The sequence below is a fragment of the Apaloderma vittatum genome, unplaced genomic scaffold, assembly GCF_000703405.1.
Source record: "Apaloderma vittatum isolate BGI_N311 unplaced genomic scaffold, ASM70340v1 scaffold22324, whole genome shotgun sequence".
NCBI lineage: Eukaryota > Metazoa > Chordata > Aves > Trogoniformes > Trogonidae > Apaloderma > Apaloderma vittatum.
The window spans coordinates 1-18,203 of record NW_009711281.1 but is presented as its reverse complement, the minus strand read 5'-3'; the positions used below and the strand labels follow the sequence as shown (position 1 = coordinate 18,203).

Genomic DNA, 18,203 nt, shown 5'->3' with positions numbered 1-18,203 from the left:
CTCAACACTTTCATGGCCCAGTGCCTAAACAAAATAGGAATTATGAAGAATTTACTTTTTTTATTCCACATGACTGCAGAAGGTGACATGTTGTTAATATTTTTCCTTGATTTATTCCTATATAGTTTATTTCACATCTAGTAAGTTTCCAAAATATTATTTTAAAGAAAAAACAAACTAGAATTTCTGTAGATCTTCCCTTATAGCTACATCTAGACAGACAACATTCAGAATAAGGCTAAGCCATATTTTACAAGGCATGCTACAATTTGTTTCAGGTGAAGAAGAAAACAGAAGAGACCCGACTAGAATTGCTAGTCCACATTTTGTTACAATAACCAAGGTCTCAAATGTACATGAGTACTAGGGCATATAAAGTGAACTATATATGTAGGTCTACATTCTTTTGTCAGAAGAACTAAAACTTCAAAAACACTAGAAGAAGAATGTTGTGAATACAGTGGCATATAAAGATACTACAGAAGAATGCTTTTGTCTCAACTCCAATATGAAATTCTTCTGAATTTTTTCTTGCATTATCATGAAGTAAAAAAAATCCCACCGAAACAGAAAAAAAAAGGGGTGTGACAGCAGAACTCACTGCTATGCGTAAGGACACGGCTGGAATATCCTAGCACTGTCACCATGTAATCTGAAATTAACTTCCAAGAATTATTAATATATTGTAAGTTACTAGAGTCTGAGGCTTTAGAACTGAGGAAATTCCAAATAATTTAGATGTGGTCGACTAGGGTCTTTTGAGACGGCAACGATAATTTTTTCTTTCCCCTTGTGACATCAAACAGTAGAACCTCCACTGAACACAATGAAATAGGAATTAAGCTAACCTACAGCTTCTGAAGACACTGTACAATGCATTAAAATTTATCACATTGTTAAAGCACAAACTTACTAGAAGTTATTATCAGCCAATGTTTTAGGAAGAAAGTCTTTTCAGCTATGCATTAGTTCAACTAACTACTTCTTGAAAATTTGCTTTTCTCAGGGAATACAAACATTTTACCAATAACTGTTTTGCTGAGGGAAATTAAAAGGTGTACAGATGCGGGCCATACCAGTATGCTAGTCTGGATCCCAATTTAAACAAAACCTGCACCCTACCTGCCTTACTTGTAATTTTCTGACACTCTGCACTCCAAACAGCCTTACAGTCATGTAGTCAGGCTGAGCACCACTTCCAATGCAACTGTGCACAGCAATTCCTTCTGCCACTTGTAGAGCCTTCACAAGGATTCAAGGTGAAGGCTGTAGGAGATGCCTGCCCCTGCAGGAAATGGGTAGCAAGCTGCAAATTGAGGTGAACAACTAGCGAAAGACACAGAATCGAGCGGTACAGAAACAGATGAGAAAACATGTTTGGGTTTTTTTTTTCCCCAAAGAAGAGTTGTATCCTGAACTTCTAAATGAATTTCTGTAGAACGCATTGATGACTGGTACTTGTGTTTGCCATGTGCTGAGGAAAAGAAAGAGATTAACCTCCCTAAAAATATCTCGCCTGAAGAGTTCAAGGCCAGCTCTGAGAAGGTTTGCCACTTGGCAAGATGAAACAACTAAACCTGGGTGAAAAAAATAAAACTGCAAAATACGATGATAAACTACTTCAGTTTCACAGACGTGCTCCTACTTGCTCTTGTAAATAACTAACAATGACCATGTATTTCACGTGGCTTAATGTCCCATAACATTCCACAGATCGCCAATAAAGCAGGTGGGGAGGCAGGCACACGTACAAGGGAACAAAACGGACATCCAGTTATGTAAGCATTTCTGATGATAAGCAAATAACTACTGTAGGTTACTTCTAAAAGTAAGACTTTTTATAAAAAGTCCCCAGCTTGAGCCATGTGTTCCTTTTTCTCAGAGTTACTATCATCTTAAGTCAATGGTCTTGGCATTGAGACATACAAGTTTTCCCAAGTAATCCAAAATCTCGATATAAACCTTCTGTTAGTCTGTAAGATGCTCACATTTCCTCTTTGGCTTCCCAATCTATGTTGTCTTTAAAGTTGTGGAGAAGAAGAAAAAAGGTGCAGACTGTGGTTACATTCGATAAGTAATTAATGCTTATCTCTAACGTCCAGCTGACAAATCTCTATACAGTCAGATGTACCCCTTTTCTAGCTGATCTCAGTGGCACAATGCAGACCCCAACCCTGAAAATGTCCACGTGTTTTATTTCTCATCACTAAGCAACCCTATAGACTTGATCAGAACTTGGACATGGGTCTACTCAATAGGTAAAGTTAAATTAAATCAAATTTCTTCAAGAACAAGATTTCCACCTTGCTAGAAATATGTAAAAATGTGGAATATAAACATTCAGAAATGTCATTTGCATCAAATAAGCTCTAAAAATGTTTAGCAAAAAAATACAGATAGAAAGAAGAAACTGATAGGTCAAGTTGCAAGAAATATTTAAGTGCTGGACAAGAAGGCACAGTCAGGAGAATAATTCTTATTCACAGACAAGATTAGTCAATGAGGTCTCAATCTTTCCTAAACTAAGTAGCGTTTACTTCTCAAGCTATTTTCACAAAATGCAAGAAAGCAGTCTGAATACGGTCAATCTCAGCTTGCATGTCCAAAACACGCCTCAAATAGTACAGCAATTACTCAGTTTGTAATTAAGAGAAAAGGAAGGAAGGTTAGCTCATTGGTAGTTTATTTCAAAACCTTTTGAAGATTAATGTCCATAGGTGGTAAAGCAGTCTAAGCTCTAGAGTAAGGAAAGACTTATATACCTCCTTTTTAAAAAACAGATAAAGCAGAAGATTTGCTTCATTGGACAGAATGCATCTGTGCTATCACTGAAAAAACAATTAGAAACTAATTAGAAACAAACTCACCCACAGTTTGGTCTGCACACCTCCTCTTCCCAGAAATCCTGGTTAAGATAATATATTCTAAACCAAATTAATACCCTTCTTTCCTGTGCTATACTTTGTTTCTTTAATGACCTCATACACCTTGACTTATCTTCTACTAATGAGAAGAGCAGTTGCCACGTTTTCACTCTGAGAGTACGGATAACGTTGTTATCTGTATGTGGGACCCGGTTGTGCTGTATTCTGGAACTGCTCCTTCAAAGCAGCTATTTTGACATAAATTCTGCTCACGAGAAGCGTTCTGCTTCCTTAACATAATCTGGGTGTTCTCTAAAAGCTACTCACACTTCACGATGAAGATCCATGCAACTCTAGTCACAGAGAAACTTGCAAGGTCTTGAAGCCTCTTTAATATTTACTGTACTTTGAAAAAGAAAGCTTTTAAAAAAGACCATAAACTGGACCTTTATGTGAGCAAGCTGTTCAAAGCCATGCTCCTGTAACATTATTCATGCAGGGTATTTCTAACCCTGACCAGTTCAACTTGCAGTTCCTACAACTTTTATATAGCTATTCACGTGTACCTTTAGTAAGGAAAGTGTAAATTAAACAGATATAATACCATTTCTTATGTATGATAATCTCTTTTAATATCTACAAAAGACTTTCAGGAACAAAAACCTAAAGGTAAGCTCTGAAATCCATAGAAAGGCACCTGACTTTTTTTTTTTTTAAACATTTGGCCTTTGTGCTTTCACATCACAGCTTAAAAATATGTGATTACAGGTGACACATTACTCAAATAATACTTAAATAAGAGTTTAAGTGCTAAGTCACATACTTTAAAAACAATACCATTAAAAGTGTTTTGCTTCAATTGTGTATTATGTGAAACAAATTCGTTTACTTAATGACAAGTTATACTGCACATCTAAATGAGTAACTATCTTCAAAAATACACTTCTCATGGGTTTATATCAGATGCAGTTTATAATTAAAAGATTAGAACAAATTGTTTGGGTTGAAAAGACATTACAAAACAAAGCACTTAAAATTATTGAACAAAATATTACAGCCAAGTATTTCAGATATTTGAAATCACCTTTCTTGGGTCATGATTCAAAGACTGTGATACCCGCAAAGAAAATCAGAAAAAGGCGAACAACCCTCAAATATGTTTGTTGGGTTTTTTTTTTTTAAAGCAAGGCCGCAACTACAAAAATGGATAGAGTTGCGTAGAACAAACATCTTGAAACAAATGTATGATGAAGTGAGGTACGGTAGTGTTTAAGTGCTACAGTGGATTTCCTGCATATTCAAACTTATTTCAGGTCAACTACTTTGAAGTTTGGGATCAGCAGACTGCTGACCGCCCACTGCAATCTTTCGTCAGATGACCCTTTGTTAGATGTCCAGTGGCCGCAGAGAAGATACATTCAATTAAGCAAAAACTTAACAACATGATCAGATATGAAAGAGCATATCTGGCAATTGAGAAGGCAAACCTTAAGTAAAAATGCAAGCATACAACTTATAATAAATACATTTTCAAGCATTTAACATTATCAATATTTTAAAAAGAATTTAAATAATAAATGCAACTATTTTATACAGAACTGTACCATTTATTATACACACAAGTATATCAGTTCCCTTTGTTTACAAAGGCTGGTTACAGATATATGGAATGTTACAGTACCATCTTGCATAAAATTTTAGTACAATTCGTACTTCAAAAAAAGGGTGCAAAACACCAGCCTAATAAATCTGACTGAATTGAAATATTTTTAATTACATCATTAACACATACACAACAAGCTGTACATAAGCCCACTTTTCAATCACCACTTCAAGATACTGTAGCAAGTACATTAGATTATAAATGATTCCAACTACCCAGTTAAGTTTATTAAACGTTTGCACTGCTACTCACTCAGGAACCTTTGAGATACAGCCGGTATTCATCAATTACTGAGCTCTTGCAAGTACAGTTAAAAGGCAGTCAGCACAGGTTGCCAAAGTACTAGACACAAGAGATTTCCTCAGAGAAACTTCACCCGGGGACAAACATTTTTGGATACGGTTTGGTTTTTTTCCTTCAAGAATTAGAAAAAAAAAAAAAGTTTTATGGGGTCAACACTCTCCATTCTGTACCTTGGATGCTGGTGGATGCATGAAGTCCTTAAAGGGAACCAGTGCCTCTTTCAGAGCAGAGCACACTTCAGAGGATGAGCAGGTGATACATTCTACTAACGTCGGGTACAAGGCAATGACTTGTGCCCATGTGTTGGCATCAACTGCAACGAAGAAAAGAGCAGATTGAATCACTTACTACTGTCCGAATTCTTATAATCCATTTTTTTCCATAGCTATATAAATAAGGGCACATCTGGGTGCCTGTTTAACCTGGGTTCCTAACGCTGTATAGACACTATGACATCTGTGCAGGGCTCCCAGATACGATGTAGGATTTCTGCAGGAGAGCCATGCTCCTTTTTGCAGCAGCAGCTGGAAGCCAGATGGGATATCCATAAAATGGTGCTACACACCTGTGTTTCCACACATGAGTCATTCACTGTGTTTTCTGGATGAAAAACTGATAAATTGAAGATAATGCTTTTATTAAATCTGCAATACCCATATATTTTCTGCCTGCTTTTCTTAGCTATTGACAGAAAATTTCAACTGGACACACATTTCACTTTTGGAAACTTGTCAGCAATGAGGCCTTTTATTAATTTAAAATAATTCCAGGTTACAAGAGCTATAGAAAGCAGAGGGAGAAACACTGGACAAAACACTGGACAGAAAAATATCCATGGTAAAGTTTGTTAGTCCAACAAGTGAAATTAAACATTGTAGCATAAATCTTATTTAATGTGTGTCCTCCTTGCTTATCTGTTTTAGTTCTGTTTTCAAAAGAGAACAAAATCCTGATTTCAGACAATGTTAATAATTTTCTTAAATAAATAAAATGATTGAAAGCTAGAAGAAGGGAGAATAAAGTGATTCTCTAATTTTTCCACCGGTCCTCTTCATAAGAAAGCACACAGGATGTTTGGCAATCACTGCCATACATGGATCAGGTGAAGAATTTCATTGCAACAAGGATGTGGGGAACAGTCCAGCTGAGTTGGCTACTCTACCCCTCCAAGAGAAAGGCCACCAAAATAGCACTTCAGTTGCCTGCAGGGCTCGCCAAAAGACTTTATGTGTCTTAGCATAGCTCTGCCCTCAGGCTTTTGCCCGAAGCTTTGGAAATCACATTAGCATCAATCTGGCTGTTCAGTGATGCTGCAGGTGAGGCACTGCCTCTTTCAGGGAACCCACCTGCCTGTGTTGTCCTGGAGAGGCTGGTTGGTTGGTTTGTTTCAATACTAAAAAGTATTTTTCGTGTCTCTTATAATATCAAAAGCAAGGAGGTAGAGGGATACACAATTTTGTCAAGAGTTTCAGAGTCTAGTACAGCTGGTTTAGCTAAGACTCCTGGCTAAGTTTTCTAGTGGGAACTCTCTGTGCATACAATAGGTGCAGCTTACAGGACGCACAGGATTATAAATGAAGATGACGTCTTTCATTTAATTCAGACCTTTAAATACATCTGTCAACCATTTACGTGGGCATCAATGACGTCTTTCTTGATGCCAGGGACAAGGATGTACCAGAGCAGAAAGGGAGGGAAAGCAAGACAGCAAGTTTAAGCATCTAAGAGCCTGCCCATGTGTTTAACTTGTACACACCTTTAGTTGTAGGGTGCACCTACATGAAAACAGAGACCTACGAAGATATCATGAGAAGACAAAGAAGAAAAAGGATCTAGCAAGACTATGTATATTTAAGATTTCTATTAACATTTTATGGAAGGTTTGTTTGTTTGTTTCTTAGAAGACACTGAGTTATATCAAACAAAAGACTACATAAATGCAAGTTCCCCCTTTTATTAAACATATCTTCCTACACTCACACTTCTAGGTATACTGAAAAAACTTCATGGTTTGGGTTTTTGTTCAGTCTGCCTGACATCTACATATGCACAGATTTATAAAATGTGAATCTTACAGATTACACTTTTCTTTCAAATTTGTGTGAAAATTACTACAGGAAAGAATAATATGTATTTGTGGCAGATACTTTGTTTAGAACCATGTTGTTAACAATAACTTACCATTTTCAGGTTGAGTTTTTTTAAGTGAATCTATGAGAGTACTGACAGCTTTTAAAACAAATATGATTTCTGTTACTTGTTGCCTATAAAGGGAAAAAATGAAAACAGTCAATTACTCATTTTTGTCTCGAGAATAGAGGTTTTCTACCAAAACATTAAAAGAACACCTAATGAAACAGCTGTAATGAAGCCTACAAAAAAAAGGATAATTAAAGGTTAAGGTTATCAGTTGTCTTTAACTTTCCCACCATCACTGCTGTTGTGTATGCTATCCTAGCTTTAAATTTGACACCAGAAACAGTAAGGGCATACATGTCTCAATCTGCAAATACTCATGTACATGATTAACTGTAGCATGAAAATCATCAATTTCACCATTCATGATCAAAACCTTCAAAAGTTAAGTGAAGTTTAAGTAAGTTCCCATTTAAAATAATTTCCTGATACTTTGGTCAATTTTTCTGTTTCGAGAAAAATTACATGAGCAATGACTCACAATATTGTTGTTTGGACATTTTATCTTATTTTTGAGGAGAGTCAACCTCTCAATTTAGAAACTATACATAGCTCTATTAGGAATAAAGGGAAATTTCAGAAATATTATGCTTTAGGTATCAAAAACATTGTTCCAGTAACTGAAAATGTTAGTTACTAAGTCACATTGCTATTGAGTGGTATTTTGAGTGGAACCTGCCTCTCATAAAGTACTGGCAATACCTTTCATTTCCTAAAGACAACATACATACCGTGGAAGAGGACATTTGCCACTCAATCTCTCATCTTCTATGTAGCGATGCAACACGTCCTGTGACCTTTTCAGGAGCACAGAAAGTGCCATCCTAGAGATGTAGCCCTCCTGAGGAGTTGTGACTTTATTACTGAATGAAAACTGGAGCAGTGTTTCAAAACACACCTTAGAAAACTCCTCTCTCATTCGGATATCTATTTCGGCTTCTGTCAAAGTAAAATGTCATATTTAATTGTGAAGCATGCATGCTGATACACTAAATGTTGCACTTTGATCAGTTTATTATATTTTGCAAAAAGGTTATGGCTCCTTTAGTATTAAAAAAGATTAAGAGTGGAAAGAACAAATATTAAGAATACATGTTAAGAAACGGTGACTGTGCAACCATCACAATAGTTCCAAATATAGATGATAAAATATGCAACACATTCAGCAATATGTCACCTACTTGACATTGTTTTAATAATAAAATATATGAAATCAATTAAAATAAATCCCAGCAATTCCAGTTGTACATCATAAGGAATAATACCTGGTATTGTACAATCCAAGTATTTTTCTCTGTAAAGGCTTACGTCCATTTTTCTTCATTTTTCCCAAAAAAACTAAAAATGTTTTTTTCTTAAAGGCAAGGAAGCTATCTGGTTAGGTACACCATATAGTTATGCTAAGGTCATTTAGTTTTTAAGAACAGGATATCATGACTACCTTAGAATTGCCTGAAATTATTGTTAGAACTATTTCAGCTGGTACAATGCAAAGCCAACTATGTTGAAAGTATAAAGTAACACAAGTACAGTATTATGTATAATACTGACCAAGAACTAAGTAAAAAAATAAAATTAAAATTTGTAAGGAATGCTTGGCAGCCTCCATGAAATAAAATATGGTTTATAAAAACAAGCTGTATATCAAACAGTCTATATCGAATACATGCCATGGAACTTCAAGACTTTATCAGAGTAAGTACCCTCAACATTTTCATTACTTTCTAGCTGATTTAAACACCGTATCTTTTGTCATTCAGGTACCGTACCTGTAAAGGAAGATGACTGAGAATGTATTGAGCCTTTATTGAGCATAGTCATTATTTGACCAACAAATTCCTTAGGAATAAAATTAGCATATGGCAGTATCTCTGTGCTGATAAGCTGCACCACCTAAAATAAATTAAATTATTTATATTAGTTTTCTGAATATTAAAGTTGTAATTCTAGTATGAAGAAGACAGAAACATTAAATAAAAGAGACAAGCCTAATGAAACTTCAGAAAATCTTCCAATGCTAGCTTTTAAAATTTGCAGGTATGTCCAAAACTTGTGGTCTTGCCTTTAATATTAAACTTTAAATAATAAATTTTTTTCTCCCCACTTTTGTGAAGAGTTTCGGAAGCAATTATCACTTAGATTTCCACTGACATATCAAGTATATCTTCAAATCGAATTTACGCTTTTAAAAAGAGAAGGTCTAACATTAGGAATCGCCCTCTCCCTCCGCCCAATTCAATATCCTCACTATGAAATTAACCCATATATCACATGATTAAAATGTGACATCTGCAAAGCAGAACAGGTGAGTTAATTATCTAAACGAGCTTAAGAAATAATGCACATTAACTGAAATGTTTTCTATCCTTGGTCTTGATGCTCCTTTTCAGGAACAACGCGGGTTTAGATCTCCCTAAATTAATGCATTAGATCTCTGAGCTCTGCTCGCTGCAGACAGAACCAGTCCCCGCTTTTCATCCAGAAATCTTTGTGTCCTGGCTGCCACTCTGGAGAGATGACACACGATCAAACCTACAGATGCTGCCGTATCATCTCTGCAACTCCTTTGTACACCTAATCCCTGGTCTGCAACATTTCTTTGTCCTGGGGTGAAAGGGAACCAGTCCCTCTTTCATTCCAAATATCACCTTCTCTTAATTCTCTTTGCCCTTATCCAACCAAATATGATCTCTTTTACAATTACAGTGGTCTCTGTACTGCACAAATAAGACATCATTTCTTCATTTATGCAGAAGCTTTTCAGTATTGAGAACGCATCTGGAGGGCAACAACGTCACTGCTGACTGAATGCCAAGGGGACTTAACACAGATAGCACTCACTTAATTGTCAGCTTCCTCCACAGCTTACAATTACCCATGTAACTGCTTGGCAATAACACAATAGTTAAGAATCAAGATAATGGGTCGGAGGCAGAGACACATTCTGGTTTAGTGACTCTATGCTGTTTTGAACTTGAGAGAACAAGAAGTAGTTTCTGGCATGCCATTTCCTACTTTTTGTGAAACTCAGAAGCAGCTGAATTCTAAGCCTATGAATTTCCTGTCTTGTTTTCAAAACGAAAAACAGTAACACAGAAAAAAATACTGAATAACTTTTCAAAAAAATATTTCAGACCCTAATGCAATCTGTGAATGTCCCTATCTCATTATGTTTAACAGTAGATTTATTATAGTCTCCTTACCTCTACATCAATACTCTCATTCTTCTGGAATTCTTGAATTGAGAGATTATCAGGAGGTGTACTAAAAATAAACATACTATATTATAATTCTAAATTCACAACACATGTAAGGAGATAAGTATGCAAAAATGCATCACATTTGAAGTTATTACACATGCATCAAGTTGGTACCGTTATGTAGTAATGATTAACATTTTAGAATAAAATCTTTATTCATAAGGTCATAAAAATGATTCAAAGGAAAACAGGAGTAAAACCCTAAAATTGAAGAATTACAACTGATGTAGCAGATTAAGGACTTGCATCACCAACACCTTTTTCATATGCATCTCAAAGTAATCTCTCGTCTTATGTGTGCAAAAGTCATAATATCTGTTTAGATGAGTCTGTGAAAGTATCACATCCGTGGATCAGTTTATTACATTTTACTTTTTCTCTCACTATGCAAGATAAGAGACTTTTGATTCTCATCGGTACATCTATAAAAAATTTTTCATTTTCTTCTGCATTAACAAAGACACACTTTTCATTAATGGGACTTTACTTTCTCTTTTTCCTTGATAACTGAAATCATATAGCTGTTCCTGTTCTTAATGAATTTTATGAAGAGACAAACCCATTTCACAAACAATAATTTTGAAGAATTTCAGAACTTTCTACAGTTCTTCCATTGTATATAAAAAAATTATTTAGAGATTAAATGTCCAGAAGCGATTCAGCCATGAAAATTACCTGATACTTTAAAGATCCTGCCTTATTTGCTTGTAAATTGGGAAACCTTGTATCATTTGATTGGAAATTTTATGCCAGCCATCGGCCAAGCAGTTTTCCCTAGGAAAGTTTTATCTCATTTATTCAGTCCTTCCTTGATTACCTGTTCCGCGAATTCATATTCCTTTCCTTTCCTGGATCATGATTCTGCTGAGTTATTGGGCCAAGTTCCTCAGCACGAGAGAAAGAGTAAAACCCTCCTACTCTGACAGCAATCACCTCCTCCAGCAGATGTGCCCACATTGGTGTTCTAGTCTGGATCAGACAGGGACTTTTCAACTTAAACTTCTAGACATCCCTATCTATAAACCTTATTCGTGTCTGGTCCTAGACTGCATAGTACTGGATTAATTTTCAATACAACTAAATAAAAAAAATGTACTCCAAGCTGTCATAGATGCTTGCATGACAAGAAGTCAGACTGGAGCTACTCTGAAATAAAACACCTGAAGTGAGCACTCTGCGGGTGAATCACGAACTGTTTTGCATTACACATCTGCTTCTGCTGCTCTTTGGAGTTGGGGAAGAGAGAATTAAAAAAGGTCCTTCAGACGACAGATAAACTCTGAAATACCTTGCTTATAAGTCTATAGACTTATAGGATTGCCAGCTAAAATCTATGCAGATTCAATACACGGTCCGGAAAATTATTAGAAGAAAAAAAATCAATTGTTAGCCGGTGACAACCTGTGGTACAAGACCTTTCTGTGCTACATAAACTGGGAGGCTGAAGGAGCATACCATGAAAATAGCACCATCTGGTCACCTTATACTCTTCTTTAGGTATCTCACTAATCCAACAGAAACAGCAGGTAGGTCTAGGTATGTGTCTGTTCTGACTGAGTTATGCTGTTCTCATTTTTCTGACACAGAGCAGAAGTCAGAATCCTTGTGCCCACGTCTCTCTGAAATTTAAAGACAGTTGCAAAACCCACTGGATTGCAGGTTCAGTTTCTCCACAGCGTCTGATGTGCACTGAAGGCAACATGTTACTAGAGCTAACGGAATAACCATCAGCATTAACAATGAAAACCAGAGAAGGCACTATCAACGGTCAGTATAATTTCACATATTAAGTTCTGTCCTTTCTTGTAATTTTACTTTTTGTCTTTTTAATTATATAGCATCTTCAAGCTGAGGAACAGTTTGACCACTTGGAAAGAATGGTTAGAAATAACGGCATTAAGATTATCTGTGGTGTTTCAACTTGCTCCTATTGTGCATGCTTGTGTGTTCCGATGCATCGGAAATTAAATTATGCCTTTTTTTTTTTTCCCCTCCAGAGAAAACATCTGAGTAAGTACACACGATGGTTACTACTGAGAATCAAGGGTCAATCTGCCACACTATTCCCTGCCTAATTTATGTCAGAATAGGCAGATGCAAGGAAAACAGAGCTCTGGACTGAACAAAGAACCAAGCTGCTCTGTAAAGCAGAGGAATCGGTGCGGCATTGCAGTGACAAGCAGACTGGCATCCTCTGGCTTACTTCCAAACTCCCTCCCTAGCCCCCAGCTTTCCCTTCACCCCACGTCCTACCTCAGCAAACAACAGACATGTGGTGAGTAGTTCAGAGCTCAGCACGTGCTACTGGCAAGGCAGCTGCCAAATATACGACCGTGGACCTGTGCCAGCCTTGTCCTCATAAGGGTACTCGTCTGGACCCGTCTTCTCCATCCCACTGCCACTTTTAATGAAAGGTTTAAGAGCTTTGGAGGCTTCTAAATCTCACTCAAATCTGGTTAGCTTAGCCAGCAAGTTGTTGTTTGTTTCCAGTGCTCCTTTATGATGCTGACCAAGTCAAGGAATATTTTTCCAAAACAGGTTTTTTCCCCCACACCTTCTGGGTGCTTAGTATGAGACACCTGAAGTTCAGTCTGCACATCCACAGCTGATTTTCAGTTTTGACAATTATGACAGTATGTACCAATGTTCCTGCTTGAAAAATAAATGTATGTCTCTTCCTCAAAGGGATTTTATGTAGACAACTTCACCATTGTCTGTGAAATACTCAAGTGTTACATGTATGACTAGAAACCACACGAAGAAAATACAAAATACTGTATTTATTATTGGTTTGTGTGTTAGGCAGTCAGGAATTTGAGTTATATGTTGAAAACAAAGAATAGAATAAAATATTAAGTAGCTGTTCAGTCAGTACCTTTTGTAACACATACAGAAGTACACTACCCAAAGCCTTTAAATAGTAATGTCAACTATTCCAACACATACAAACGCAGGTCATGCTGAAACACAGGGGAAGCTTTCATTCTGACACTTCCTAAGTTATGACCGACTTGCTGAGCTGAGGTTTACTTTAAAAGAGGTGCTAAGACCTCTCCGTCCAGCCACCCATATCTGATCTGTCATATATGCCAGATTACACTACGTACTGATCCATGTGGCAAATTACTCCCAGATTTTTTAAGGTGTGTCTATATAAAACATCTGTACAGGGGCCAAAAGCTTTGCTGGTCTGATGCCACCCAGCTGAACTGTACTGGAAGGGTCAGAGGCCGGGGCAGGCGAGAGGCAGCACGATGCAGACTGCTGCTGTGTGCAGGTTTTCCTATGCACGGAGCTCCGAGCCACTGCCCACCACCCTGGAAGAGCCAAACAACACAGAGCCAAGAGCCACCCAGAGCCCTGCTGTGCACAGCAGCGCTCTGCTCTGAAGCATCTTTTGGAGAGTATTGATTTAATTCCCTTGTGTGAGCGCAGACTCCTGCCCTAGTAAATTATATATACACACACGCGCGCACGTTTGTTGAATTTTATTTTCTATAATGGTTTGACATGCTTCCATGAAAGCCTCTGGGAAAGAAGAGTGATATGAAATAATAAACAGACCAGCCTCTTACTAGAAGACAATTTTGTGTAAATTAAGTTACATGAAATGTATTAATTTTTAAATGTCATTTGGATTTCTAATAAAAATCAAGATTATTGAGTCTCCTCAGCTGTAGCTTGATTTTAGAAGAACAAATAAACAAACTAAAACCTGAAACTTACTGCTTGGAAGCTGTTAATTCATTATGACAGTAAAATTTTCCTTTTTCATTTAACTGGGCTCTTTCGGCTATATTTGAAATTTCCTGATGTACAAAGCTGCAGAGCTCATTTCTGCTGTGCTTTGTGCTTTTTAAAGATCAATGAGCATCTCGTCTCCTTCAGCCCCACAGCTGGTTTGAAACCCTGTGCCTGTCCAAAAGAGAAGGGCAAGACCAAGCAGGGGAGGTTCACTATTGTAAACACAGTTTACACATAATTTAAGGGTTCTAACCACACTGGCCTCTTGCCTAACCAATGTCAACTCATTATCACTGGTGGAAAGCTAAGCTATCTACACATGCCATTTCTAGGATGACAGTGATTAGAAGTTATACTACAAAAATGTTTAAAATACTGATTAAAAATTTAGAACAACAGTAAAATAGAAAGAGTTTTTAGCTTTCTACTTTATCCTCAGCCAGGTAGAGAGCTGGAGAATGTGCATATAAAAATGAGACAATACGCACTGGCATATTTTTAATGAACAAAGCTAAAGGGAAAAACTAGACAAATCTGTTACATGGTGTTGCTAGGAGGACTGACTGCAATAAGACATTAGCAAGTTTTACAGAGATGCAGATGTTTCCTATTTAGAGCCATCCCAGCAGTGCTAAGTCAGCTTTGAAGATTAAAGGTTTGAAGAACAGGTACAAAAGAAAGATATTTACCAGCTTTGCATGAAGCCTGGACAGATAATAGCAGGGAACATGCAGGACATTAAACAGTGGAAAGTGTGGACTGCAAAAAGGTACACAGGAGCGAAGGAAGAAAAGTAAGTTTTAGATGAAACATTTCAGTTTCCTTGAAGCAGAACACTTAAGAAAAATTACAGAACATTGGCATAAGAAAATCAATTTTCAGTTCTAACCATATTTAGGTCTAACGGAATATACTGTCCCTGCCCATGGGAGGGTGGTTGGAACCAGATAATCTTTAAGGTCCCTTCCAACCCAAACCACTGTATCTAACTATAGTCTTGTCACAAGGGGTGTGACATGTTGGATAATTATAAAAATCCAGATAAGCCAGTAATGCTGTTCCTCTGTCTCACTGACAGCCTCCTGAGGTGTCTCTGAATTGCATTTTCCAAACTCTTTGTGCTTCAGAACCTTTTCAATCCACGTTAGTCTTCAGCAGTGTATGCTTCTGCACCCAACTTAATAAATCCCATGTCCTGCATGGTGCATCTGCAAGTTGGAAAGTCACCGGAGATGAAGGACTCACAGTCCCAGTAAGCCATAGTTATGGTAAGCAGGGTCACTAAAACGCAGCCAAGTTTACAAATCACTAATCTGAGAGCACAGGGTGCTCTCATCTTCTCATCCGTGACTTCGGTAATTGATTTTGGCAATATGGACAAAAATCCAAGTGCTACAAAAAGTTTTAAAAAACACAACTCATTGTTAATATCAATAAATCAAGGGACAAAATGAAAACCAGTTTTTCTACCAACTAACTGGGCTGAAATAAAGGACCAACACAGACAGTTGGAAAGTACATTCCCATTGTCTTCTCCTGTAATCCAAAGGTTTACATGCACCTCAACTCAGCAATAAATTCTAGCTGTTACTTTCAAAATAGTGAATAGATTCTCCCAAATGACTCTGCAACAAGATACTGCTATGACTAACATATACTTTCCATTAGAAAATAAAACGAAGGGAGAAAAAAAAATGAAAGAACACAGTAAATTTGTTCAAAACTCTGAATTCTATTTACTTAGAAACGGAACAACTACAGATGTAAGAGACTGACTACAATGCCATTACAATCCACTAGACGACATGGCTTAGAAAATTTTAACACAGAAGGGACAGGTTCTCCTATTTGCCAAGGTTTGTTTCTCAGAACCTTGCAAAGAAGTGCAGAAGGTCTTAACCACAGGAAATCAGAAGAGAATTACCTCAATATGGGGAACTTCCACAGCTGTCTCTAGAGCCCTGCTTGCATCACAGTGAGAGAGGCTTTAGGAGCATTGAGCGGAGGAGGAGTAGAAGGAGAAGGATGAAGAGAAGGAGAAACAACTGCTATTACTAATTGCCCTGACTACTGGCATAAGGCAGATGCACTCCCTTCTTAGCTTGAACTGCTTTTAGGACCACAAGGCTGAGGCAGATGGAGAGAACAGAAAGGCTATCTACCTTAAAGCTACTAAGGGATGCAGCTCTAAGTGTAAGCAGGAGAACCATGCATTTGGGAAGACAAACTTCTTTTTAGAAAAAAAATGGACATTAGTGGGGCAAAAAAACCCAACCCTAAACCAGGTGTTCAATAAGCATACAACATACAAATATATAAGCAAAAATTATCTACTCATAACAAGCCGAGAAAGAGTAATGATAATGACCATTGTTATAATAACAGGTCAAAGTATCTTGCTGTAGCCATCTGGCCCTATAAACCACCAGCCTATTTTTAGTACTTTAAATTCTTTTGAACTTCAAAGCTTCTAAGTGAGAAAACAGAAAAGTTCCATGTAACTTTTCTGAGAGCATTTTCAATTCTGATGAAAATGCTGAACCCTGAACAACGCAAAATTACAGAATACACATTGGTCTCTAAAGAGGCAAAATCGGACTTAAGTGAAGACACACAAGTTTTAGGGCACCATAAATATTCATGGAAATATTATTTTTCCTTTACCTCCAGAGAATATTCACCCATGTATGACAGCTGGCAAAAACTATTAGAATTAACGCCAACGGTGATTGTTTTTAGCAAGCAACACGTTAAGATGAAATTTCTATGGTTGCAATAGCTTTCAAGAAAAGATGAAATTTCTATGGTTGCAATAGCTTTCAAGAAAAGTATACATCACTCACTGTAAATTAAGAAAAACAGACAACATATTTGGCAAAAAAGGCCATGCAGATGATAGTGGATTATTCTGAATTACACTGAAGGTCTGAGATAATCTAATTTCTCTGAATTTATGAAAGATACAAAAATTGTAGCAGAGCTAGTCTGGGCAAAATGGGTATGTTTCATCTGTTCTGCAGGTATTTACGAATAATTAATTTTCAGTACATAGTAGTACACATTGCCCAAGTAACTTCCAGGTGAACATACATTCTTCTACAATAACCTGAAAAACCTTCATTTTAATTTTGTAAACCCAACAAAAATATCGATTACGGGGCGTTAACTGATCTGGATTGTCTGTCTCAGAATAGAAGCAGGACTACTAACCACAGCTGAAAACAAAACTAAACAAGATACTGCAAAGATTATTTTAAATAAAGAAACAGTAAAGCATCAGAATAAAACCTTGGAAGATTTAAGTGTCATTCATGTAATCTTGATGAGTGTTCTTCTATTTTAAGGTCCTCCTATTTAATAATATTTCTTAAAAGTAAATGCAAAAACAAAATAAAGGGGGTTTTATTCAATTGTCATGTAATCCCATTGATGAAATTACAAAGCCATTTATTACTACAAACATTTTCAGTAACGGATGTGCCTCTAAAATTAAGTTTCACTGGTATTTATTTTTAGTCTGTTTTGGACAATCTGCTATTCATTCATCATTAGTAAATACAGCTGTGTTTGGTTGCTGATTTTTGTGTGTTTGAAAACTATACAAATCCAGATACACACCATATTAGTGTTAGTTACTGAAGAACCCTACTGTTCTCTATCAAAAAGAAAGATTTGTTACTGAAATCAGCATACCCACAGAAAATCAGGGAATTTTATTTCCCATATTCCACACTGTCCTTTAATCTGAGACACATTGTTAGATAAACTACTCCTAAAAGATGCTTACCCACAGATCTTCACACAAGACAGAAATTCCATGCTGCTCCTAAGTAACCTTCTACAATACCTAATATTCCTTCCTAATGTCTAACCTAGATAATCTTTGCTCTACTGAAATCCAATTTTACCCATTCTCAATGAAGGAGAGGCTGTGGATGTCATCTAGCTGGATGTCACATTTCATAGAATCACAGAATGGCACAGGCTGGAAGGGACCTTAGAGATCTAGTCCAACCTCCCTGTCATGGGCAGGGACGCCACCTCTCGACTAGACCAGGCAACACTTGGGGACCGAGCGGGAATTGAACCCATGACCTCAGTGTTGTCACTGTTGTCAGCACTGCACTCCAACCACTGAGCTAACCATCCCTGGATGTGTTTAAGTGTCGTTTA

The 18,203-nt window shown here is 37.0% G+C and overlaps 1 protein-coding gene across 1 annotated transcript; it reads right to left on the bottom strand.

The window, feature by feature from the left end:
* Positions 1–3,584: 3,584 nt before the first annotated feature.
* Positions 3,585–11,243, bottom strand: LOC104272574 (protein MON2 homolog). Its single transcript, XM_009867607.1, has 6 exons — positions 11,104–11,243; positions 10,230–10,290; positions 8,796–8,919; positions 7,758–7,965; positions 7,012–7,094; positions 3,585–5,143 (listed from the first exon to the last, which is right to left on the bottom strand). Exons 1-6 carry the CDS (start codon positions 11,241–11,243, stop codon positions 4,980–4,982), a joined length of 780 nt encoding a protein of 259 aa, XP_009865909.1. The 3' UTR covers positions 3,585–4,979.
* Positions 11,244–18,203: the final 6,960 nt, after the last annotated feature.

Excerpts from the sequence above, each read along its gene's own strand:
- LOC104272574 (XM_009867607.1), bottom strand. The coding sequence starts at position 11,243 with ATGTGGGCACATCTGCTGGAGGAGGTGATTGCTGTCAGAGTAGGAGGG. Across the intron at positions 8,920-10,229 it reads ATGAGAGTATTGATGTAGAG|GTGGTGCAGCTTATCAGCAC; the intron begins GTAAGGAGACTA and ends AATTTATTTTAG. Across the intron at positions 7,966-8,795 it reads TCAGTCATCTTCCTTTACAG|AAGCCGAAATAGATATCCGA; the intron begins GTACGGTACCTG and ends TTACTTTGACAG.